The sequence below is a fragment of the Cercospora kikuchii genome (assembly GCF_019650295.1).
Source record: "Cercospora kikuchii DNA, contig_00009, whole genome shotgun sequence".
In the NCBI taxonomy this organism is placed as follows: Eukaryota; Fungi; Ascomycota; class Dothideomycetes; order Mycosphaerellales; family Mycosphaerellaceae; genus Cercospora; species Cercospora kikuchii.
The window spans coordinates 1,883,221-1,906,262 of record NW_025408590.1 but is presented as its reverse complement, the minus strand read 5'-3'; the positions used below and the strand labels follow the sequence as shown (position 1 = coordinate 1,906,262).

At 53.6% G+C, this 23,042-nt stretch overlaps 9 protein-coding genes across 11 annotated transcripts; 5 read left to right on the top strand and 4 right to left on the bottom strand.

Moving 5' to 3' along the window:
* Positions 1 to 6,121: 6,121 nt before the first annotated feature.
* Positions 6,122 to 6,433, top strand: CKM354_001285500 (uncharacterized protein; the record flags this gene model as incomplete). Its single annotated transcript, XM_044808385.1, has 1 exon — positions 6,122 to 6,433. The coding sequence occupies one exon, from the start codon at positions 6,122 to 6,124 to the stop codon at positions 6,431 to 6,433; it is 312 nt and encodes a 103-aa protein (XP_044664320.1).
* Positions 6,434 to 7,428: 995 nt separating this feature from the next.
* CKM354_001285400 (uncharacterized protein) lies at positions 7,429 to 7,665 on the bottom strand (the record flags this gene model as incomplete). The annotated part of the gene is made up of 1 exon (XM_044808384.1): positions 7,429 to 7,665. The coding sequence occupies one exon, from the start codon at positions 7,663 to 7,665 to the stop codon at positions 7,429 to 7,431; it is 237 nt and encodes a 78-aa protein (XP_044664319.1).
* Positions 7,666 to 7,696: 31 nt separating this feature from the next.
* Positions 7,697 to 9,764, bottom strand: CKM354_001285300 (uncharacterized protein; the record flags this gene model as incomplete). Its single annotated transcript, XM_044808383.1, has 5 exons — positions 7,697 to 8,000; positions 8,055 to 8,408; positions 8,457 to 8,549; positions 8,685 to 8,836; positions 8,889 to 9,764. The coding sequence occupies 5 exons, from the start codon at positions 9,762 to 9,764 to the stop codon at positions 7,697 to 7,699; spliced, it is 1,779 nt and encodes a 592-aa protein (XP_044664318.1).
* A 606-nt stretch (positions 9,765 to 10,370) lies between these two features.
* CKM354_001285200 (uncharacterized protein) lies at positions 10,371 to 14,989 on the bottom strand (the record flags this gene model as incomplete). 3 transcript variants are annotated; one of them, XM_044808380.1, is made up of 9 exons in its annotated part: positions 10,371 to 10,968; positions 11,027 to 11,326; positions 11,374 to 11,696; positions 11,745 to 12,018; positions 12,068 to 12,425; positions 13,399 to 13,547; positions 13,612 to 13,913; positions 13,973 to 14,229; positions 14,293 to 14,989. In XM_044808380.1, the coding sequence occupies 9 exons, from the start codon at positions 14,987 to 14,989 to the stop codon at positions 10,371 to 10,373; spliced, it is 3,258 nt and encodes a 1,085-aa protein (XP_044664315.1). The 3 variants fall into 3 exon arrangements, with proteins under 3 accessions (XP_044664315.1, XP_044664317.1, XP_044664316.1); XM_044808382.1 differs by lacking the exons at positions 13,399 to 13,547; positions 13,612 to 13,913; positions 13,973 to 14,229; positions 14,293 to 14,989 and adding an exon at positions 12,616 to 12,699 and having other exon boundaries at positions 12,068 to 12,414; XM_044808381.1 differs by lacking the exons at positions 10,371 to 10,968; positions 11,027 to 11,326; positions 11,374 to 11,696; positions 11,745 to 12,018; positions 12,068 to 12,425 and having other exon boundaries at positions 13,304 to 13,547.
* A 1,005-nt stretch (positions 14,990 to 15,994) lies between these two features.
* On the bottom strand, positions 15,995 to 17,654 carry CKM354_001285100 (uncharacterized protein; the record flags this gene model as incomplete). Its single annotated transcript, XM_044808379.1, has 2 exons — positions 15,995 to 16,246; positions 16,302 to 17,654. The coding sequence occupies 2 exons, from the start codon at positions 17,652 to 17,654 to the stop codon at positions 15,995 to 15,997; spliced, it is 1,605 nt and encodes a 534-aa protein (XP_044664314.1).
* Positions 17,655 to 18,497: 843 nt separating this feature from the next.
* On the top strand, positions 18,498 to 19,069 carry CKM354_001285000 (uncharacterized protein; the record flags this gene model as incomplete). Its single annotated transcript, XM_044808378.1, has 3 exons — positions 18,498 to 18,542; positions 18,597 to 18,860; positions 18,926 to 19,069. 3 exons carry the CDS (start codon positions 18,498 to 18,500, stop codon positions 19,067 to 19,069), a joined length of 453 nt encoding a protein of 150 aa, XP_044664313.1.
* Positions 19,070 to 19,634: 565 nt separating this feature from the next.
* CKM354_001284900 (uncharacterized protein) lies at positions 19,635 to 20,042 on the top strand (the record flags this gene model as incomplete). Its single annotated transcript, XM_044808377.1, has 1 exon — positions 19,635 to 20,042. The coding sequence occupies one exon, from the start codon at positions 19,635 to 19,637 to the stop codon at positions 20,040 to 20,042; it is 408 nt and encodes a 135-aa protein (XP_044664312.1).
* A 562-nt stretch (positions 20,043 to 20,604) lies between these two features.
* On the top strand, positions 20,605 to 21,947 carry CKM354_001284800 (uncharacterized protein; the record flags this gene model as incomplete). The annotated part of the gene is made up of 2 exons (XM_044808376.1): positions 20,605 to 20,771; positions 20,819 to 21,947. 2 exons carry the CDS (start codon positions 20,605 to 20,607, stop codon positions 21,945 to 21,947), a joined length of 1,296 nt encoding a protein of 431 aa, XP_044664311.1.
* A 173-nt stretch (positions 21,948 to 22,120) lies between these two features.
* On the top strand, positions 22,121 to 22,954 carry CKM354_001284700 (uncharacterized protein; the record flags this gene model as incomplete). Its single annotated transcript, XM_044808375.1, has 1 exon — positions 22,121 to 22,954. The coding sequence occupies one exon, from the start codon at positions 22,121 to 22,123 to the stop codon at positions 22,952 to 22,954; it is 834 nt and encodes a 277-aa protein (XP_044664310.1).
* Between the last annotated feature and the right edge of the window lie 88 nt (positions 22,955 to 23,042).

Here is a 23,042-nt window from a genome sequence, read left to right as displayed (position 1 = left end):
TTCCCGACGTTCCTTCGTCGCCACAGTCTCGACCTCGAACAATGTCATCATCTCTTCACGCTAACAGACACATGAGATCAGCGGCAGCGAGAACGAAAAAAAAAAAATCGAAACTCGAAAGATCAGCGGCGAAAATGTCGTCCTCGTACCTGCCAAGGACGAATCGAACAGCGGAGGAAGTTCCCGTCTTCCAACCACATGCATTGTGCATCGTCATCCGACGCCACTCCGATCTGGATCTCTTCTGATCTTCGAAAGTGAGGGAACAGAATCCGATAGCGAGCCTCCTCTGCTGTGAGCATCAGCCGTCCGGACTGCTCATGGATGTTGGAACGAACAGTCGACAACGCTCACATTGGATCGCTCGCTGCGACATCGACTTCGTACCGGTCTCGCTTCACGGCACTGAATACCTCAGATACCCTGCAGAAAGCAGAGATGTGAGGATCGATGCGGCATTCGCTTTCTTCGGGCTAAGTATACTCGATTTTCATTCTTCTTTCGATTTTGCTTTGCGCTGGGAATCTGTCTGCACAGAGGCCTGCTAACCATGAGCATCTCGCCACGAGTATCCCCAAAATGTGTCCTCTTCGATGCCGAAAACGACGTACAGCCCGCATGCATTCTGGCTACGCAGCAGCGATAGTCCCGCCATCGTAACGTCTGAGACTTCATCCATCGCCACGACGCAACAACCTGCACCTCGGAAGGTGCGAATTCGTCCGAACTCGAATACTGCCATTGCCAGCTACTTTGCCTGCATTTCTACGCCGAACAGTCCGCATACTTGACCACATTTCCCAGCTCTTCAGTGCCCGTCTTGTAAGGCGTGCAACCGTTGCCTTGCTTCTTGCACCGGCCGATATCCGTGGACTGGCAGCATCCCTCTCATTAGCATCATGTCTCTTCCCATGCCATGCGAGCATGTACGACCGCCGCCCTGCAACCGACGACGGAAAGAAAGAACGACTCACAGCCTGATGTCTACAAGGATAGATGTCGTTCAAATTCCCATTCTGCACGCAGTCGCCAAATTGGTTGACTGCCGTGCCTCCGTAGGACTTGGGAAGGATGCAATTCTGCAAGATGATCAGTCGCAGTGCCGGCCAGATCATGCGACATGTTTTTTCGTGCAGCATGGCCGGCTTTTCAAGTGCCTGACGAGGGGCAAACTTACCCAAGACGCTTGGACACTACCCGCCGCGGCTGCGAGCACAATAGCGAAAATAGTCGTCTTCATCGTGGTGCTTGGGTGTGTAGCTACGAGGAGAAGATTCGAATTTGGAGATGCTGCTGCTGCTGCATCAGAAGAACACGAAGGCCTAATATATCCCCGCCACCCGGCGCTTCATTCTCCTACTGTACGAAGTTCCCCCAATCGGTGGCTCCACGAACAACAGGCGGGCTTTTTCGCCCGCTACCGCCGACACCCGTGCGCGCTGCACACCTATCCCGCAGAGAGAGGAGAGGCCTTGGAAAAGCCTGTCTGACCTAGTTGTTGAACGGTTTGCAACCGACTCTGCGACTCCGCGCATAGCGCTGACCGGCAAACCGATCGGGTGGTGGAATACGGGCTCTAGAAGACCTACTAGATGACCTCCTCTGTGACTTGGTTCCAGCGATGCGCTTATTATGGAATGCTGCTTTCTTGAAGTTTGGCCTCGTCTTCTTTCCCGTGCGGACAGCGCTTCGATGAGCATTGTTGCGCAGAAGCCCAGTGATGAGCGTGTTATTGATTGACTATACATAGTGCTGATGCATGGTTTTGGCTTCTCGTCCGATGGGAACTTGTGGACGATCCCGAAACAGGCAATGTGCTATTGCAGAATTGGGGGAATGGAAGATGTCACTGTAACTGGAATGGGCAAGGCGAATTAGAGAGCGGTTGCTCCCATTGGTCGGCTGGGCACCTTACGGGCCTGGATGGTGATGTGTCACGGATCGGGATATCTTCGCCATTTAACTTGAAGGAAGTTCGGGACAAGGCGGTCTGGAACCATCTACGGGCAATCTTCTGAGGCGTTTGATAGAGGCACAGAAGGGACAGCCTCTCTTCGCTCAAAGGATGCTTCGTCCCGGTCAGGAAAAAGTTCCTTCTAGCTTGCGGCTTGCGTTTTGTTCACTCCAGAGGGAGCATTCTAGGAGACTCCTTCCCGACCCGAGCAGCAACAGCATTCGATCGATCGGCAGTGTTCTGATGAGGCACCTACGCAAAACTGAGGCCTTTTCCCCGCATGCGGAAGACTATAGGAAACAGAGAGCGAGATCAACCTCCGGATCATTCTGCTTTGAGTATACTATTCGTTGTTCCAGTCACGACTCAAATGAACAAGAGCTGCTACTTGTTCCCTCCGAACACTCTCAAATTCCAGCTTTGCAGATTGCACTCCAGATACAAATGTTGTGATGCCGCGAGTTGGACAGGGTAACAGTCTCCAACAACATCTTCCTGCCCCACTTGGAGACGAATTGCCCCAGACCTCAAAACTTCCCCGAGCACATCCTGTCTTCACGTTGTGGCATCCAGTCCGCAGATATCGAAGTTCTTCCACTCTTGAGAAGCAATTCGTGATTTCCGAGCCGCAGGCTTGGTCTTGCCATTTGCACTCACATCGATTTCTCACGTCGGTTCCAAAATAAAGGAATCGATTTGTGTTCAGGGAGCAGCAGACTGGATTAGAGAACGAGTTGCGTTGTCCGCATTCGAAGCAATTTGCGTTGGTCTGTACTACTGGGATCGATCTCATCTGATTTCACGCAGTGACATAAACTTGGAATGTAATCACAATCCACGCCTTGCGGAAAAAGCTCCGTCTGCATCTTGAACAGGCGACACAGAACTAGATCATGCTGGACTCATCAAATCGAGTGTATGAAGCACGCCATCCAGCTGCAACATCCCCATCGGAACAACCTTCAATCAGCAGCTCGGATTTCCTATCGTCCGCCCCTTTAGTGCCATCTATCGCACAAGAACCCAAGTGCCCTTGATCACACAAAAGCCATCTCCCCCCAACCCAATCAACGAGCACCCGTTCCTCCTCTGTCCATCAAGTGATCTTTCCACCCCCAACAACCTCCCACATCACCCACCACATTCAAACTCCCCCACTTTCCCCCCAAATTCACATTATAGCACCCGGCCCTCAAACACCGAAAGTGTTGATTGTGTTGGTGCGATCTCGAAGGTCCGTGTCCGCATTCGTCGTCTTGCTACATGTATATTATCGGACATGTTAGCAACATCGATTTAATACCTTCTCGTGATCACGACTTATTGGCTGGTGTTGAGATAGAAAGAGTAGATTGATTGGTAAACGTACCCAGAGATCCACGTCAAAGAACCCACAGCCTTCGCTTAGAAGATAGGAGTGTTTGTTAAACAATGCCTTGTGGCAAAAGCCGTTTTGGGGGATCGAGGTTAGGGGACTGGGGGAGTTGTCGTTGTCGCAGTTGTTGCCGGAGAATCTGAGAGGTTGAGTTCCTGTTAGTATGATATGTTGACTGCTGCTGCCATGGGATAGGGGGAGATGAGATCGTAGGTGGATGGTCGTACTGCTGTACTGTACAGGTAGCCTTTGCGAGAGGGAGGAGTGGGAGGGTAAGAGGGAGCATGTGGGTGATGAGCATCTTGCTTAAGAGGATGGAGGAAGCTTGCGAAGAATACAGAATGAGAAGATAAGGTTGTTGACATATACTACGCATCTATTTGTCGTGAATCGGTCAGGAGATTTCGCTCCTTGGTGCAAAGGCACGGCATAGACATACTGAGTAACACTACGGAACAATTGTACGCCGCAAACGATGCAGCTCCCGTGTGGTACAAGACTATTTGCACTTTTCATTACGGTTATGATTTGAATGGCCTGTCCCACAGTCATTAGCAAGAGCGCGTATACTCGCTCCTCAAGAAGCTGTTGCTGCGCTCGCGCGCCTTCTCGCTAGGCCGAACAGCAGAGAGCATGGCGTTAAAATTGACCTATTGGAGGGAAAGGATGTGGCCTAAAGTCTTGTCGTGATTACAGTAGTGAGAAGTGGTGATAGAGCGTAGAGTAGAATGCATTTGTCGGGTTTCGCAAAAAATAGATCGTATATACATGTTCCGAAGTTCGGAAGTCGACAATTCGGAGCCATCACTCGTCTAGCAACGGAAGGTGAAAAGGGGACATTTGCTCTATCCATATGAGCCGTACCGCTTAGTACGGACCTGACATACCTGAATAGCGGACGAGACTGATGGCAGACGGATAACTTCGAACAATATGGCTCGTAGAAAGTGCACGAATCGAATGTTAGAGCCATACGCTTTCAATACCTGTCGTCATCCTCAATGAAAAGGCCACCAAGTTTCACAATCCGGCGAGCGGCCCTTCTCAAGCCTTTGGGTAGGCCTCAGGGTTTTTATTGTATCCTCGAAGAGAGCTTCGACGTCATCCATTGCACTGCGCCCATCGCACTCTTGCCTTTCCCCAAGAAGCAAGAAGCCGATGATGCTGGGTGAGCAGCGAGAACGCGACGGAGGCGGCATATGCAGGTACCCATTGGAAGACTTGTGATCTTGTTGCAGTCTCTTCGTTCAGCGACAGGGCGACGGGCTGCGTCTCAGGACCGCATAGTATATTCGAAAGAGGAGCAGGCTCAGAAGCGTCAAGCATCATAACAGTGCAGTAGGAAGATGAACCGTGAATGCTGTGTGTGAATTCCGCTCGTGTGAAAGCCCATCGCTCAGAGCAGGTCTCCATCGTCCCACTGTGTCGACTTGCTGTGATGATCAAGTCGTGAGGAGCCTCCTTCCAGGCCGATGTGATCGAAGATGTATGCGTTGGCAACCAGATGCATGTTCGCGTACAGTAAATTAAGTCTGACTACTGCAGCGGGGAAGCTGAGTGTCCATTTGGTGATCGGTTGCTGGACGTCGAAGCCACCATACCATCGAGTACAATGCGAACATCTGATCGGCAGTTGACTCCTCAAACCACAAGCTCTGCTACACTGCAGCTAGTGCATTCAGCAGAAATGGTGGATTCGTTCCAAAGTGGCATATCCTGCCAAGACGCGGCCGCAATACGTCTTTCCCGCGAGTCCTTGAATATGCTACTGTACTGTAGGGTCTGCCGGTCTCGAAGCGGACATCCTGGACGGTGAAGTGGCATATCTGGCCTTGACAAATTGTACCATTAGGCGTGGGCATCCTCGAATGTGTTGTCCAACAGGTTCAGGCCTGAGGCTGGGGTCTAGTTACTTGACTGAAGCTGAAGATCACGGCCCTATTCTCTCGTATCGTATGCGAGTATTGCATTGACCTGATTCAGTCGGATGAATCGATAGCGGAGCATACGTTTGCCTTGCGTTGTTGGTTTTGTTCCAGAACGCCAGTGCCAAGCATAGCCAGGTTGAAGCGATTCTCCTCGTGAGGGCTCCTCGTTTGCCATCATCCCGCTCCTCACCAGATCCATTTGCGTGTGGAAAGACATTCCCGATCGTGCTCGCAGAAAGCAATCGATCGCCCTATTCACGAATCGCGTAGTCGCGACCCTGCTAACACAGCACAGCTCTCGCTCGCTGCAAAATCCAGCCGAGGTCGGCAAAATCGGGACAGGCCGGAGCATTTCCGCATGCAGAGCTTGCAAGTTCAAATCACAGCCTCATCTTATCAGATGAGCAAAGCATACTCTGCCCGCGCATACTGGCTCGATCGCGAAGGCTCCCTTTTCTCCGAGACGAGAGCGAAAGTCGTAAGTTCATCGTCAGACGTGCCTGGCTCGTTTTGTGCGAAGCCGACCGGGGGAAGTGCTGGGACGCCCGCCGTGACCGGATCGGATCTTGCAAGGCTTGCAGGGTCCGCGGAGTGTTGGTCGTGGCGATGACGGACGGTGAGGAGGAGAGGAAGTGAACGATTCGAACTGGTATTCTGTCGCGCATTGTTGTGAAGCAGCACCCACGGCGAGGTGCGTTGAGTGCGAAAGGTCCATCCTTGGAGTCAGGCTGTCCTGGCAGGCGGCCGCGTCTCATTTCTCAAGCTTCGCCCTCATCCAGCGACAGGTCGGCAGCGTCCACGGCGACGTCCACTCGGACATCTCGACCTGAGTGTGGCATCCACCGCACGAGAAGCTTCGTCAACATGCCCAAGACAATTCGCCAGCTGCTCACGGAACCCAGCAGCAACCCGAGGTACGTGCGGCTGCACAACGCCAGCTACTCATCACGCGAGCTCCTCGGCGAAATCATATCGATGGCAGGCAGGATCGTACGCCGCGTGTCCGAGGCGCAAATGTCCAGCAATGATGAGCGGTGGTGGCCGATTAGAGAGATTGCGAGCAAGTGGGACAGCATTCGGGCGTATCCGGAGATGCTGCAGGATGCAGATGCGGAGCTGTTGAAGATTTTGGTGCTGGATGCATATGCGGACTTGGAGAGGTTGGAAGGAAGGTGATGGAAGCTGTGGGGAAGGCCTCGGCTAGGTGGAGTGTGGGCCATTGGGTGGGCGGCGTGGGAAAGAGTCTGTCGCTCGTGAGCTGTGCGTCGCGCTCAGTATTCAACACTGAGGGCAGAGATGAGAAAGAAGGAGTGTAGTTGATATGGGAAGGTGAAGTCGCGGGGCATTGTGGCCAAGACGAGAAGGAACGAGATGAATGGATGGCAGGAGGACGGAAGGAGGGATGCGCAAATGTACTTGGGCCTGGAGCAATGGCGTACAGCGGTGCAATGGAAGCACGAAAATGTGGTTTTGATACCAGCGAGATGTTTCGCGAGGACGGCAGAGCGCAATGCAGCCTCTCGCAATGGGTTCTGCTCTTGCATAATCTTGTCAATCGGCCTTTCTTGGAGGTCTTCCAGTCTTGTTTTGTCTTGTGCACCAGCAGCGGTGATATGGCCCCAGCGTGCCGAAGGTCGTGTGGTCGACGACGAATGGAAGCAGGTGAGGTTCGAGCGCAATGGATAGAAGTTGGCAAGAGCAGAGCAAAAACGTAATACATGGGCCAGTCAGGCACCCAGGCACGCCTGCGGCACGGAACCCAACTCCGATCAGCGTATCAGAGCAATTCTGATTACAACGCCTTTGTCCCAAACAGGTGACCACCGCTTCCCGCTAATATTCCGTTGCATTGGAACTCTGTTCCTTCTGACAGTTTTCCTTCAGCGAGACACTTGCTCTTGCCCAGACCGTGCTGCGTCCACGAGCGGGCGCCAACGTACCCCAGGCGTTCGACAATGCTGCGCCGCCTCTGCAAGACTAGACTGGGGCTCTGGAACATGGTGGAGCACGTTCACTAATCATTGCATCGAGGTCGAACGTCAGCTCCCAGAGCCTGCATAGAAGGAACAGCAGATGAAGCTGTTTAGATAAGATATAGATGCCTCGCAATGCTCAGAACATGGTGCGAAGCAGCGCTTCGCACCTTCCACCCAACACTGCACCACTTCTCATCAAATCTTTAACTCCCTCACCGCCGCCTCAATCGTCTCCTGCTCTCCAGGCCTGGAAGCCGGCCCCCTCAAAATATTCGGATACTCGGAGCTAATCCGCTTCCAATCCACCTCCGTCCACACATTCTTCCCGAAAAACTCCAACATCCTCTCCACAGACTGCGGAAGTTTCACACCCATCTCCAACGCCGTTCGATGCAACATCCGATTAATGCCCCGCGGAAGCATCAAATGCATACTGAACGCCAACAAACACCGACAACAATCTTCAAACGCAGCAATGACTTCTGGGGCGTGGGGGCAGCGTTTGTCGGGATCTTTGTTGCGGTCCATGCATCGGAGGAGGATCGAAGCGACCATTGCGGCGACTTGGAAGAGGAAGGGGGGGGGTTTGTTTGTAGCCGTAGTGTGAGCGGTAGTCTCGGAGGATGGCGGTGCTTTGGATCGCGTAGCGTATGGTGCGTGAGCGGACGGCGTCTCTTTCGGCTTTGTCGAAGTAGATGCTTGCTTCGCTGAGGAGGACTTCGGCCCAACGGTCGTTGAGCATCATTTGTGCGACGAAGTATTGGGCGCTGGTGACAAGTCAGCGACGGAGGGTGCCGATGCATCTATGGGTGCATACGTACTGGAAATCATACAAAGGTATCGGCATTTTAGGCATGTAATGCAGTGGAGCCGGTAGGTATTGATACCAATAGCGCATTCTCGATTCCAGTCCGCTGACGCCTTCCCAGAATTCTGACTTGGTGAGATCTCGATTTTCAGCGCAGACGTCGTGCAGAATCTCCCACAGGAACCCGCTGAGAGACTGGTTCTCCAGAGCTACCAGGTTCATGTGGAGTGTAAATGGTTCTTGACGAGATGTGGGGTATGGTCGCCAGAGCATCACTTCGTCCTTCAAGATGGATTTGAGGTCAGGAGCATCTTTCGCACAGACAATCTCGTTTCCGGACTTGCCGAATAATCCCATGATCCAGTACCTGCCATGCGGTCAGTGAAGGTTGCAAGTTCGTGCACAGCTTTCTTACATGTGATTGCGACACACACATGATGCGATGCAGGCGCGAGCTCTTTTGTACGCGCTCGCGGATAGCTCATCCATATCGCATGGGGGTTCCGAGCTGTTCAGATCCTTAATCATGCGCGCCAAGTCTTGATGGAGCGACCATCCAAGCCGATCTTGGCCACGCCATGAGGACCGGGAAGGTGGTCAGTTGCAAGCAAGAGTCAAGCTTCGAAGATGGCCCAGGACCTACTCTGCAGAGAGTATCGACAATGCCTGTACGTTCGTTATCGAAACGCGGCCCTTTTCCTCTTCCCATAACCGAAGAGCCTCGTCGTGGTAATGTTCACCGCGCGTGAGATAGTCGTGATCGTATGTGAACGCCTCATCGTGCTCAGAAAATAGCTGCGGACCGTCAGTCTGGCTTCTTTGGTGAGCAGTATTCAGTCATGCTCACCGAGCCACATGCAAGAACGGCGTAGACGAGCAATGAGGAACAAAAGCGACTGTGTTTACTTTTCGACCGCATATCTGCCAGGAACAGATCGGCCTCGAGATGTCTGTGAAAGGGATTGAGCGCGGCGAGGTATGTGGAAACCAAATCCGAGACACCGTCGTCGGTGTTTTTGCAGCTCACCCATGGAGATGCAGGGACGTGGTGAATTGGTATTGATTTGACTCGATCTTTGGGCCCAGGCCCCTTCGAACGCGCCTCCTTGGGCGAGTGTGGGGTCTCAGTCAGCATGGCGTTGGTAACGGGCAATCTTCCAGTGATGTCCTCGAGCTTGATGACGCGGCTCCGAAGTGCTATCAGGGCATCCGGCGCAGGGAGGTGTTGTACTCCGTGGGAGTTGTTGAAGATCTGCTCCGCGATGGTCACGATGTCCTTGAGCGGAGCAGTAGACTGCGCGAGCGAGATGAAGAGCTGTCCATAGACACGCTGCTCGTAGACGAAGTTATGCGCTTGTTGCATGTCATGATGCTGCCCAAGAACGCCACTGATCGACTGGCCTGCTCGCACCCGACGGAGAATCTCAAAGGCTTGGTCCTGGTCAGCCGTCATGAGCAGATTGTGGAGCTCCATGACAGGCTCGGTGACCTGCAGCATTTCATCGTGCTTCCGCTTGATCGCCTGTCGTCGAGTCTCGTTTTCTTGCGTGATCCAAACGCATTCCACACCGGCAGCGGCACAAGAAGCGCATGGCCTCTCGCCGCCGCATTTGGTCTTTCGTACGCGACATCTTTGGCACGCCGCCGCGGCTTGTTGGCGTTTGCCGCGGCCAAAGGCGTGAAGGAGGACGTCGCTGGCCACCGCATCTGCTCGATCCCCCATGTGCTTCTTTTCGGGCTCGGTTTCGGCGTCCGTTACGTTGTTTTGCGACCTGTGGGGAATGATATGAGCATGCTGAGAGCGTGAGACCGGCGCCGCTGCGACGCCACGCAGTCGAGGAAGTGTGGGAAGTCAACAGGGCTGAAGTAGGGCAATTAAAGTCAATGTCGGAAGCCAACTCCGACGGCCGGCAGGTGTGAAGGCCGCATTCCTCCAGTGCCAAGACCTTCTGTGCTGGGACGCAGGACCCTCAGGGTCTTCTTCACGAAGATCTGCGTCGTCACCATGCTGCTGTGGATTCCTGCAGAAGGAATACACGCGCCAGTGGCGAACAACCCGGGAGATATCGCGGCAAAAGCGCGGATACCGGCCGACTCCTGTATACGCTCCTTGAATTTCTGTCAATGTAGACAGTTCGTGAAGGTGGTCTCGACCGTTCCGTGAGAAACTAAATCGATGGTACAACACGGTCAATGCAAGGCTGCAGGTTGCATCGGACTTAAATCCGGTGTATGCTACACAGAACAGAATAACTGCTCTGATTCATTTCACTGCCATCGCGACCCCAACACTCAATAGCACATCTCTGATGCATCTCTCGAACCAGCGTCAACCGAAATTAATCAAATCATCAAACAAAGCATCATCTTCCACTTCCGCATCGTCCGTCTCAGCAAGCACAGTCGATTCCAGTCTCGAAGCCAATTCCTCCACCGTCCCCGGCCTCTCCTTCAACTCGCCCACATCAAGATTCATCTGGATGCCCGAATACGATTTCGTCGGGTCATGCTGCTCACCATGTCGTGACAGCTCTTGTGCGAGGAAACGAGCTCGTGACGCTGGCATTTTTCCCGACTCCACCGCGAGAGCCAACAGTCCTTTGAAGCACAAGCTCGCGTCAGGATACGCGGTGCTCAGTACGCCATATCCGTAGAGACAAGCCATGAAATAAAATTGCCATTCTGGGTCGTTTGCCGAATTCGCGAGGACGGCGTTGGCGATGAACAGCAAGCCCGGATGCCATTGGATGTTATATGTCGCTTGCGAGTAGTAGAGACGGATCTCGATGATAAGTCGTTTGAGCTGTCGTAAAGACGCAGCGGAAATGCTTTCGGGATGTGAACCCGTGGAGTCGAATGTCCGGAGGACGACATTCTTGCCAGACCACGGTCGCATGAGCGTGACGATTGCTGTATGGTACCAAACACTGCGCAAAAAATACTTAGCTTTTCAATCCGTAGATATGGCTCAGGAAATTTACGCACTGCAGAATCGCCGTGTGATGCGGTACGCGAGCGCCTTGAGGGGACTTGGTCGCGAAGTTCTCAGCAAGGGCAAGCAATTGCTGGTATTTGGACTCCATCGCCGCCAGTGGCACTCGTTCGGCAATGGAATTGGATGCACCGGCGTAGAGGATGACGATTTCTCTCCCGAGAAGCCAGAATTTGCATATGTGGTTGATTGTTGATCCCATGTAGGATGGCAGCTTGAAGCCCGGCGAGCCGGGTATGGGAAGAGACGAAGTCGATTTCGTGGGCGGGTGGTCGTAGTAGAAAGCGTACCCGCTGCTGTGGTCAGCGAATGGAATGCTCTGGGGTCTGGAAGAACTCACCAGGTGAAAATGAAGTACCCCCAGGCGATATGTGCTCGTGATCGGATGTCGTCGCTCACAGGATTCGTTTCTGACACGTCGAGAGCGGCATCAGGATCACCGTCTTCCAAGCCCAGTCGGTCTGCCATCTTGCGGGCGAGCTTCAGATACTTCATCCCATCTTTGTCGTGGCCATTGCTCGAGCCCGCATAGGCCATGTTGACCAATGCCGCAACGTGAAGTATTGAGTCCGTACTCTTATCCGCCTCCCATAGCTTGTTCGCTTCATCGTATAGCTGCCAGGCAAGACCTGCTGCGGTGGAGTCGAAAAAAGTATATGCTTGCTGCGGAATTCATAAGCTTCGCAATTAGCGTGGCGGGAGCAGACATACGCATCCAAAATATAGTACTGCATTTACGAGGAATGGCGAGCAGAACCGAAGCTTGTGGTTGAGTAGGTCACCCAGGAACAGATCGGCGTCGAAGGTGCCGAGGACGGGATGCATGTTCTCCAGGTAGAGAGATATGATCGAGGCAGCAGTGTCGTTGGATACGGGTACGACAGTCCAGTATGAGATCTGTAGGTCTCGGAGGCCGACGTCACAGAGTGCGTTTCTTTGCTGCAGCCCTGGTGGCTGGCTGATTTGGTTGATTGTGCTTCGAACTCTTGTAAACACATTTGTGCATGCGAGGACACTGCAGAAGTTCTACTTACCGGGCCCGGAATGGCGATTCGGCAAAGGTCAGCAGGGCGTTCGCAACAGGCTCTGAAGGCCCGTGAGGCTCGAGTATGTGGTATGCATTCGGATGCTTGCACATCAACTCAAACTCCAGAGCTGATTGCGTGTAGGGTATTGTCGCTCGTACAGTCTCATGGTATGAAGGTGATGCACTACGCGTCAGGCTCGCTGGCTGCACAACCTCGCCGAGCAGATCAAAGAATTGTCTGCTGGATGCGGCGCTGCTGGTGGACAACGTTCTCGAATTGGGGTCGATATCTGCACGCGATTGCTCGAGCAGCCTACGTAGATGAATCACTTCGTCCCGCAAGGCCTGGTTCTCCTGCCGGCGAGCTGTGGCAGGCAATTCCGTGGCATATCGGCATATTTGGGACTGATTAATGCAGGACGTGCAAGAAGGTCTTAACCCGTCACACTAAAGCTCGAATTTCTCAGCCAAATGTCGCTGCTCGTGACGAGCGGGAAGGCCAAAACTCGCCTTGGTCTTTCGCGAGCGACATCGTTCGCAGGCCATGGAAATCACCACTCTCCTCTTCTTCTCGCTGGGCCCAGCACTCGCGCCGGGAGAGCCGGCGGAAGTGCGTTTGGCCGCATTCTTGGAGGCCATGGATCAGTCCGGTTGGCGTGGCGTGGATGCGTCCATGCGGTGTAGCAGGATCGTGTGCATTGCTACCACGCAGCAGCGTCTCGAAGTCCTGCAAAAGTCGTTGTTCCTACGTGCATATATCTGTGATCTAGGCGAGGCCCGGTTAATCAACCATATCCGTGTGACCCAATCGGATGCCGAGCCCGGATCCCTCCATACCATCACGGCCCACCCCGGCGCTAACTACAATGATGCAAGCGGACAGCTGGAGACAAGACCCCAGTCTTCACAAGCCATCGTCGAATTTCAAGGTTTTGCATCAACGATTCATCTTCACAGGATCGAGATCCAACTAACCGGGTATACCTCTGAATGCACCGACATCTACGTGCAAGCGCCTTACTAGATTGGCTCTCGATCCATGGCAAGCTTTGCTGCTTTGCTTAGCGGCCTGCGGTTGCACTCAGAGGTCGTTGCATTCAGAGGTAGCCACGATTATGCAGTGGCAAGGTCTACTGTCTTTATTTTCGTGAACTCTCATATCTGCCTCCAACCTCACAGCAAGATCGCAGGTCTATCATGCCATCAATCTGCTGATGATATACCCCCGTGCCCCGGACAGTGATCACGCTAACGCAGACCGAACCACATTTCTTTTCAAATCTCGTCGTTGGAACCACCACACGAGCCACGTGATACCGAGCTGCGCGACGAATGCACAAGTCGACCAGATGAAACCTTTCCTGAATATGGGCGCATCGACTTGCGGATACGTCAAAAGTGGCAACCAGGCATTGAAGGCGTAGCCAAAACTGTTCATCAGCCCGAGCACGATACTGCGTTCTTCCGCATCTGCGCCACAGATTTCACTATCACGAAATGTCAGCGTACTCCCTTGGTATGCAAGTAAGAGGACAGGGTTTGCGAACTTACTTCGCCCATGACATGCTGATCGGCCCGTATGGAACCGACATGCGGTAGATGAAGAATGCGAACCACTTCAAGCCAGAAGGAACTGCCCAGATGGCGAGGATGATCGAGTACAACAGACCGAAGAATGTTGAGACGGACATCCATGCTGCTCGTTGTCTCCAGTAATCCGAGAAAATGGCAATGACCACAGTTGCCACCGCTTGCACGGCCGACTGTGCTGTGGGAATGATGTTGATGAGCTCGACCGAGTAGCCAGACTCCTTGAGCCAGAGCGAGAAAGGATTGATGCTGGATGATGGTCCCTGCGATAAGATGTCAGCACTGCATGATTCCTGCCCTCCAAATTTGGAATATCACTTACTGTGTTGATGAATATGATGTACAGGATCGTGAGCAGATACACATGCCATCTTCCGAAGATGCGCTTCCACGCCGACCAGCCCAGCTTTGTCCTCGGAGCACGACCGATGGACTCCATACGCTTCCGTGCAAGAACAATTTGATCCTTGCGCAGGTAAAACGCACGACTATTCTCCGGAAGGTCAGGAATAAGGAAAAGACCGGCGATTGCGATTGGAGCGCTGATGACTCCATCCATGATGAACAGCCACTGCCAGCCTGTGCCAATCAGTCAGTCCGCGAACAAAAGAATCTGCGACCTCTGTGCCAAATTCGACTCACCTGCCAGCCCATGTGTCCCGTTCAATCCCTTGTACACTCCCGCCTGCAAATATCCACTAAACATACTCGCAATTGCCGAACTCGCATGGAAAATGCAAGCCCTCTTCGCCAGCTCCGAAGGCTTATACCAACTCCCCAAAATCATATGCGCCGCAGGATAGAATATACTCTCGAAAAGCCCCACGAAAAATCGAATCGCAATCACATGCTCGCTCGTCTTCGCGGCCGCCAAACAAAATGTCAAAATCGTCCAGACCATCTCGCACGATGGGATCCATATGGAAGGCCGAACTTTTGTGAGGATGATTTGTGAGGGAATCTGGCCGACCACGTATCCTGTTGTCCATGCGACATCGACGTAATTGATCTGGTTCTGGTTCATGCGGAGGTCCTCTTTCATGCCGCTGACGTAGGCATTGGCGATGTTGGTTTGGTCGAGGTTCTTGATGAAGTAGCCGAGGGAGAGGATGATGAGGACGCTCGTGTCGAGACGATGGAGGAAAGCGCTTTCTTCTTTGCTGCGATTGGGCTCATAATCCCAGATGTAAGCATACCAAGGGACTTTGGGCTTCCCGGAGGGAGAGTTTGGCGACTGCGTCTCATCGCTGGTGGGAGAGGAGATTTCGCTGGACGATTGTTGGAGTTCTGTTTTCGCCTCTACAGTATAATTGGCCTTTTCCGGAGTGGTCGGGGCCATATTGGCGTTCGTCGTGGAGGAAGAGGAGGATGAGATCAGCGGCTGAAGTTCATCATTATCTCGCGCGCCGGACGGCTCTCGTCTGTTATAGGAAAAGGCTCTGGACTTGCCACTCATTCTGGATTTCCACGCGTGGCTCTCCATCGAATAGGATGATGATAAGAGCCTTATCCCAACCGAAATCAGGTTCCTTGCAGCACATCTTGCCAAACCTTTTCCCACGCGACAGACCGGGCCTAAGCTTGCTCGACCTGCGCAAGCAAGCAAGTCACAGCCGATATGCCGGAAAACGTGCTTCGAGGGAACATCATCTCCCGAGCAAAAGGGCTGAAAAGAAGGCCAAAAGTGGGAATTCGATGCCGTTCACACGATTATTGATCATCAACGTGCTTCGCATCCACCATTGCGACACTCTTCTACACGGCAGGATTGGCGGGATGAGAGACATGAAGTCGACGGACGTACTCCGGTCTGGCGTGTGATTGGTCTTGGCGTGTATGAGAAGCTCGACAAGCTGGATGGCGCAATACGGCGGAGCTTATTCGAGCAGGACAAGTTCACGTGGAGAGGCCGGTCGCGGTGCATTCGCTTGGCTGGAGCTCCACACGTACCATAAGGTTGGCCAGCTCCGTTCGTGGGAGTGCTTGAAACGCTGAGAATGGCTGGCACTGCTGACTTCGTGGTGCGCTATGTGCCATCCGCGCGCTGAGATCATGCGATTGCAAATGGTTGAATACGCTTTTCGCACATTGCGTGCTGCCATCGCTCTTGGGATCTATTGTTGCCATGTTTGGGCAGTGCAGAAGTCGCTCTCCGAAAGACGTATGGCACGCTCTCATGGGGGGTTGAGCGTTATTGGGTAATCGTCACTGTATACAGCGTTTCGGGCCGGAAAGCCTCGCTGCAGACAGAGTGCTGAAGAAAGGACAATGCCAGGCTGCACTGCGCAGGCCCACGCAGATAATGTCGGCAGAGGGACCATGATGAAGAGCTGCACTATTCACGTCAATCGACATGCCAAAGAGTGGACAACGCTTGATTGGCCATCCATTCTCGGGTGCGAGGGCTGTGTTGCGTCTGCGATGACTCTGACCACTGACTGGGTGTCGAAATTTGACTGATTTGACATGGCTCTATTCTCCTTTCCAATGGTAGCGAATGCTCTGTGAGGAATTTGACCATCCACTGGTCGACACGATGTGTCGCTGAGGTCTCGCTTTGCAGGCAAGCTTCTTGGAACAGGAGAAGCCGTTTCATCTATGAGAGGTTCTAGTCAGTGCGTTTGCAGAGGGGATAAGGAAGCAGCGCATACAATGTGATCCAGACACGGCCAGTACTTCTTCAGATCTATCAAAGCGGCGAAGTTGGAGAGTAAATCAGTACGGGCCTGCTTGACCTCATCGTCGCGGCCGAAAAGTAAGGTGTGTAGGTGCACAGAGGAGGAAACTGCAGTCATGTGTGCGACGGTGGCGAAGACAGCTTCGCAGCCCTGGGTTTGCCTCGATTTTCGAAGGAGTTGGCTGTACGATGACGCATGCTGTCGGCAGCTTTGTGCATAGCTGCGCGCAATGGTAGATGTCGCAGCGGTGGTATCAAGATATCGGAAGTAAAGCAGCGTGGAGTAGTGGTGATAGCCGAGATGGAGAGCGACGAATGGCCCACCGAGGCCTCGAGACCTGTGTGACTCCAGATTCGCATCAGTTTCCGTGGTATCATGTGGCAATGTGGCAGGCCAGTCGTCGAGTCGGCGGGCGATGTGAGCAGCCCTGCTGTCTGCAGCATCCGCGTCGATGTCATGTCCCGCCACAAGCCTGTTCAGTTGATGAATGGGGCCCAGCAGGTCGACGAGACGAATCATGTGGGCCCAGAGCCCTTCTGTCAGTGCAGTCGCTGGCAAGGGCGGCTCGCCAGGCTCCAGTCGCTGGAACGTGAACTCATCGAAAGGTAAAGGCATATCATCAGATGCAGCATGTGCCAGCTGCCGCGGAATCCCCAACCCCGCCGAGCACCAGTTATCTGCCATGACCAAAGTCCACCAGATGCGGCAATTGGTCTCGCGCTGTATGAGGCCCAATGATGGATCTGGCCGGTGCAGTCCCAGGATCTGAGCCATGCGATTGGCGATGCCAAAGTACAGAGTCTCCAGATGAGGTGCCAGCTCGGCGGCATAAATGTTTGCCAGGAGGATATAGGCCTGAACGTTCTCAACGGAGATTTGTTCGATTTGACCTTGCAGCTCGCGCTTCGCCCGTGCAGTGAGACCCGCTGCCATGTCACGTATATGTGACTTGGAAGAAAGCCGAGAGCCCAAGGCGCACAGATTCAACAGCAGCGCAGGCGAAATGGATCTCTGCCGTACGGACGTCCACAGCGAGGATACGTGGAACAGGCTGTGAGGTCGGTCGTGTATCAGAATCAGGTAGGAGCTGACCATGTCCTCCACGACCGCCTCGCCGTACTCCAGGAAGATGGCGGAGGAAGTTGAGTCGGCATGCCGAGCTGTCGGAGCAACATGCACTGCTGACACAACCTGGGCATCCCGGCGGCGGTCTAGAGAACATGGACGACTTTTCCGCGTGCAGTAATTGCACTTCTGTTGCCCGTCGGCACGAGTGCATCGCCGCTTCGTACTGCGACATTCCGCACAAGCCGTTGGTCTGCGCATTCCCGGATGGCGGCAGGGAGATGTCGTCGGAGCTCAGATATGTGCTCGGGTCATGTTGCCGGACATCGGCAGCCTCGTGGGGGGCGGGGAGGCCTCGATCATTTCGGCGTGGGCCGCAACCTTCTGACGTTGGCTTCGAGGCGATTCATACAGAAAAGTGACGATGTTTGACGACTGCCTCGGAAATGTTGCTGGAGACTGTTGATGCCTGAGGCACTAACTAATGGAGACTGAATCTGTCAACCACATCGCGGAACTTTCCACCTCACCACCACCTCATGCCCAGCAGCAGCTCAAGCTCCAGCTTTAGCCAATATTGCTTGGTCTACGTGCAAGTCGTGAGACCTGATCACATGGCCCATCTCCCGCCTCGTCACTCCTCGGCCAAGGCACACACACCAGTCGCACCAGATCCTGCTCCACGACACACCGCACACTTGCGTCGACGAAGGATGCCATCTTGAAACTCAAAGCCACCGGTCAACCGCATGCCATCTCCTTTGGGACGACATCAGGCAGCCACAGCCAATCGACATGCGCCCAGTCTCAGGCTAAGCCACACGAGTATTCTACCTTTGGTTCGCGCTGCACCTTGTTCACGTCGCACGATGTCATTTCTACTTTTTTTCCCGCTGTGCTGTGCCGCTGGTGGATGCGTCTGTCGCGCGATGGCAGGTAGGATCGTAGGTGGCACGAGGCAGGTACAAGAAGGGGAGCCGTGCTGCATTCCTTGCTTGACAATCCCTTTCTTGTTCAGCCGTGTAGATTCCAGCATCACCTCGCCATTCTGAGCCCTTGAACATCATTGTCGCTGGAATCGTATAGCACAGAAACGCCGAAACGATGCAGAAAAGCACTCTCGGCCTTCTGGCGGCGCGAGCTTTCCAGGTATATTGTCTGGATTCGCACTCGCGCCACAAGTACTAACAATCAATTGCACAGCTCCTCTTCGCCGTCGTCCTCCTCGGCGTGGGCGTCAGCTTCGTTCGAGACATCAATTACGCCCGCCGAGTATGCGACTTCAACGACCTCAACTGCGATTTTCGCCGCCTTCCCTCCTCGTCATACTTCGCCGCATTCACTGGAGCTTGGGGAATCCTCGATGGACTTGTCGGTCTTGTGGGAGCATTCGTTGCTGCCCTGCCCTGGATCGCGGTGATCGTGTTTGATGCTTTGGCTGCGATTTTCTATATTGCTGCAGGGATTGTGAGTCACCTCATGTTTGCTTGCTACACAGTCCTGCAAGCACATACTAATCTTGTCTTTGTCAGAACCTCGCCGTCCTGCGATCGAACTTTGGCACATGCGGGGATCTATGCACCAAGTGGACGACCACGATCGCCTTCAGCTTCCTTGGACTCATTATCACGGTCGTCATCATTCCGCTAGTGTTCTTTGCCCGAAGACGTGCTTGAACGAGCAGATGATTCCTATGAACAGCCGGTGTGACACGCGGAGCCATCGAAGGAGTGTCCTGGACCGTTCGATCTGTTGGAGAAGCGGCATTGGGATTGGCAAAGGCCGCTGTATACAAGGAACTGGCACAGAATGGGCCTGTCATCTGTGGTGGCTACGTCGAAAGCATAATGACCGTAATGACGATTCAAAAGCGGTTCAGTACACGCGTTGGGACAGCAGAGTATGGGCTTGTTGGAATAATGATTGAGGCCGAGGCGTAATGCGCAGATACCCAATGACAGTGACATTTCGATACCCGCATTTTGATACCTACCATCTGCGCCATTTCCTCGCCATTGTACCGAGCGTACAGCTACGGTCGAGCACTTATGCTCTCATCCTTCCATCTGATCTCAAAGCATAGAAAACGCGTCAGGTTCGCGCGCTGCATCTGTGCATGTGAAAACTGTCGGCATTTGGAGCTTCATGCCGACGTCACATCTCTTGGCAGCGAAGTCCCGCCGCCAGCAGTCATCTGCGAAGCTCAGTCCACCTCTGCTCCTTTACGATAACAACACCACCATGGCACCACAAACTCGCGATACGACGCTCACCACATCCGGCAACCTCGGCGATCCGATCCAGTCCAGAGCGCTGCAGCGACGGCTCAAGAGCTTGGCGAAACAACGCAGGCTCGAGGAACAACAGCTCCTGAAAGCTAACGCGAAAGCTGGCAACTCCACATCGACGAAGATGACGATGCGCCATAGGCCAAAGTTACCGACCGTCATAACTCCAACTTTCAGCGGAAAGCAAAAGCTCCTGCAACATCGCGCGAATCTCCTGAGGGGAAAGGAGAGGGGGTTTGGCGGCGCGAGCGTGAAGAAGGAGAGTGCTGCTGGCGCGGAGGGGAAGATGAAGCAGGCGAGGAGAAACAAAGCGAGAAGGAGGAACGCGGTGGCGAAGAACAGGATGGCGGAGCGGGATTGAACGCGTCGTGAGGAAGAGACGTGACGATGGAACATGGGCATGGGATACGGCGGGACAATACGCGCGACTCCAGGCACCGTGATGATTCCTGCTGTGGCCTGATCGCGGAATCCGCCCATGGCACGGCCGCGTCGAGCTCGTGGCAGGCGTCAGAAGTCAAAGCTGTGATGACTGGGATGGACAGCTGGGCAACAGGGAGCTTCATGTGCGGAGTTGCTGCCAGAACGGAGGGCATTCCAGATTTGCGAAGATCAAGTCGGTCGAGATCTGGAGAGAGAAGCTCTTGAATTCGCAGCCGTTCGTCTCGTCATCTGCCACGCAAGATCCTGCTGGAGCCGCTGTTCCTTCGTCAGAGCAATGCCCATGCTGCCTCCCCGCGACAGTCCGTGATCCATCCGCAATGCCGCCGGCTGAACTCCGGCTCCTCACTTGTTCCCATTGACGTCAAAGTTACTGGACAGGGCAACGCAATCAAGAGTTTCTGGCGAACATGGGAAGACCGTTTCTTCAGTGAAAGCTTCCTTTCATTCTCCGAGCATCCATCTTCGACTGCTTCACAACAATGGCTGAAAAGAAGACCGTCGCCATCATCGGATCCGGCTGGGCTGGCTTCACGCTTGCACATTCGCTTTCACTGGCCAAGTACAATGTATACGTTATCTCGCCGTCTCGAACGGTCCAGTACACCCCGCTCTTGGCCAGCGCGGCGGCGGGAATGTTCAACTTTCGGTATGCTTCAGCACGAAATGGGCAGATCGCAGCGCTGATATCGCCAGACTCGCCGAGGAACCTGTCCGTCGACGCAACCTGACCCACGGACTGACCTACTACAAGGCGGCGGTCGAAAGCATCGACTTCGACAAAAAGGAACTTCACTGTAGACCTGCTGTCAAGGACATTGCAGAGCAGCATTTGCACGACGAGCATGAATTCACGTTAACGTACGATAAATTGATCCTCGCACCGGGCTGCGACGTCGAGACATTCGGAACGCCCGGAGCGCTTGAGCATTCGTTCTTCCTTCGAACCACAGAAGATGCCCGGCGCATCCAGCAACGCATCTTGGAAATGGTGGATGCGGCTACAACGCCTGGCATCACCGAGATCCAGCAGCGTGATATCCTTCGCATTATCGTCGTGGGTGGAGGGGCAATTGGAATGGAAGCTTGCGCGGAATTGTACGACTTGTGGTACGATGACCTTCGACACGTGTATCCGCACCTCAATGGCAAGTTGAGCGTGGAGGTGCATGATGTTGCCACATCGCTCCTGGGAACTTTTGATAAGAGATTGGGCGAGTACGCGACCCAGAAACTGGTCAGCCGTGGCGTGAAGATCGAGACCGGGAGCCATATCGAGAGGGTGGAGCCCGGCGCGATCTGGACAAAAGAGCGGGGAGAGATCAAATACGGACTTCTCATATGGGCCACGGGCAATGGTGTCAGTCCGCTTGTGAAACAATTGGATGTTAAGAAGAGTGGCAGGCTTCAGCGTATCTCAACAGATGGACACCTACGAGTCTTTGGATCATATGACGAGTTGCTCAAGGATGTCTACGCTATTGGCGATGCTGCCGATATCGAAGGCTATTCTCTTCCGACTCTGGCCGAAGTCGCGGTGCAGAAGGCGCAGTATCTGGCGAAGAATCTGAACAAAGAAGCTTCGAATCCTGAAGCGGAGACGGAGGCTTTCAAGTACAAGCAGAAGCCGAATTTGGCTTACTTGGGGCAGCGAGATGGCGTGATCGGAGGTGAACAGGAATGGACGACGGGCCATTCGGCTTGGATTGCGTGGAGGAGTGGTAGTGTTTATCACTGGCCGAGGAGTTGGAGGAGGACGTTGATGATTGGGATTAGTTGGTTGTTTAATTCGGTTGGGGGGAGGGATATTGCGAGGAAATGGTAACGCCTTCCTGGTCTTTCAGATACGGAAAGCGAATGTTCCCGAAACGATGCCATATTTCACGTTTCCCAGCCTCCGCAAACGAGTAAAGTGTCCGAACTTTCATGATATGGAGTGTTGTACAGCTTACATCGCCAAGCTTTGTGGAGGATTTGCACATGACATTGCAGGTCACGATGCGTGCATGTGGCACAGGCAGCTACTACTTTCTCACAGGCAGCTACTACTTTCTCACAGGCGACCATTCTCTCACAAGTTCATTGACAACAATAATGAACAAATTCTTCGCTGGTCTCTTCGGCGGCACTCACACGAAACCTCCGGTCACGCCTCGCATCCTCATCTCTATTTCAACCAGCTCACCCATTCTATCGAAATCTCACCCTTCAGAATTTGCCATCACGTTGGAAGCAGGAGTCGACGCTCCCAAACCGATCACAATCGATATTTGGAGGGCCGTTCTCGATTCCGGTCACCTAGCATTAGATTACGAAGGCCTTACATTCAAAGATTGCGCGAGGGGAGAGTTCGCTCCGCGAATTGTGATTGATGTCTTCTCCATCCCACCTTCGGTCCTCGCTGTCGACTCGAAGTACATCGTTGAGATTCCGCCAACAACGGGCGAGAAGGCATATATCGTAGTGCATAAGTTTAATGGGAGAAAGTGGAGTGAGGAGGTGCAGATCGATGATGAGATGATGAGGAAACTGGAGGAGACTGCTGAGGAGTTGAGGAGGTTGGAGGAAATTTCTGGAATGCGTCGTAGGCTTTCGAGTGAGAATGATAGAAGCGAAAGGCGGTATCCTGATAGTGATGTCGATGGTTTTGAAGTCGGGCATATTTACGAAGTTGGGTTGGGAACGAAGATGGCGAGCGTGGGTTCGTGGAAATGGGGGAGTAAGGAGGAGGTGTTTGCGGAGGAAGAGAGGCAGAGGAGGGAGGAGTGGAGGCATGGAGAGAGGGTGGAAATGATTTTGGAGAGGACGGCCAGGTTTGAGGTAGTGGAATAGCCGTCTTTCTACGAGAATGGAAAGAGGTTGGGTGCCAACGCTGTGTGATAGGCAGATTGCGTGTTAGCGTCTATGAGATGGAATTCGT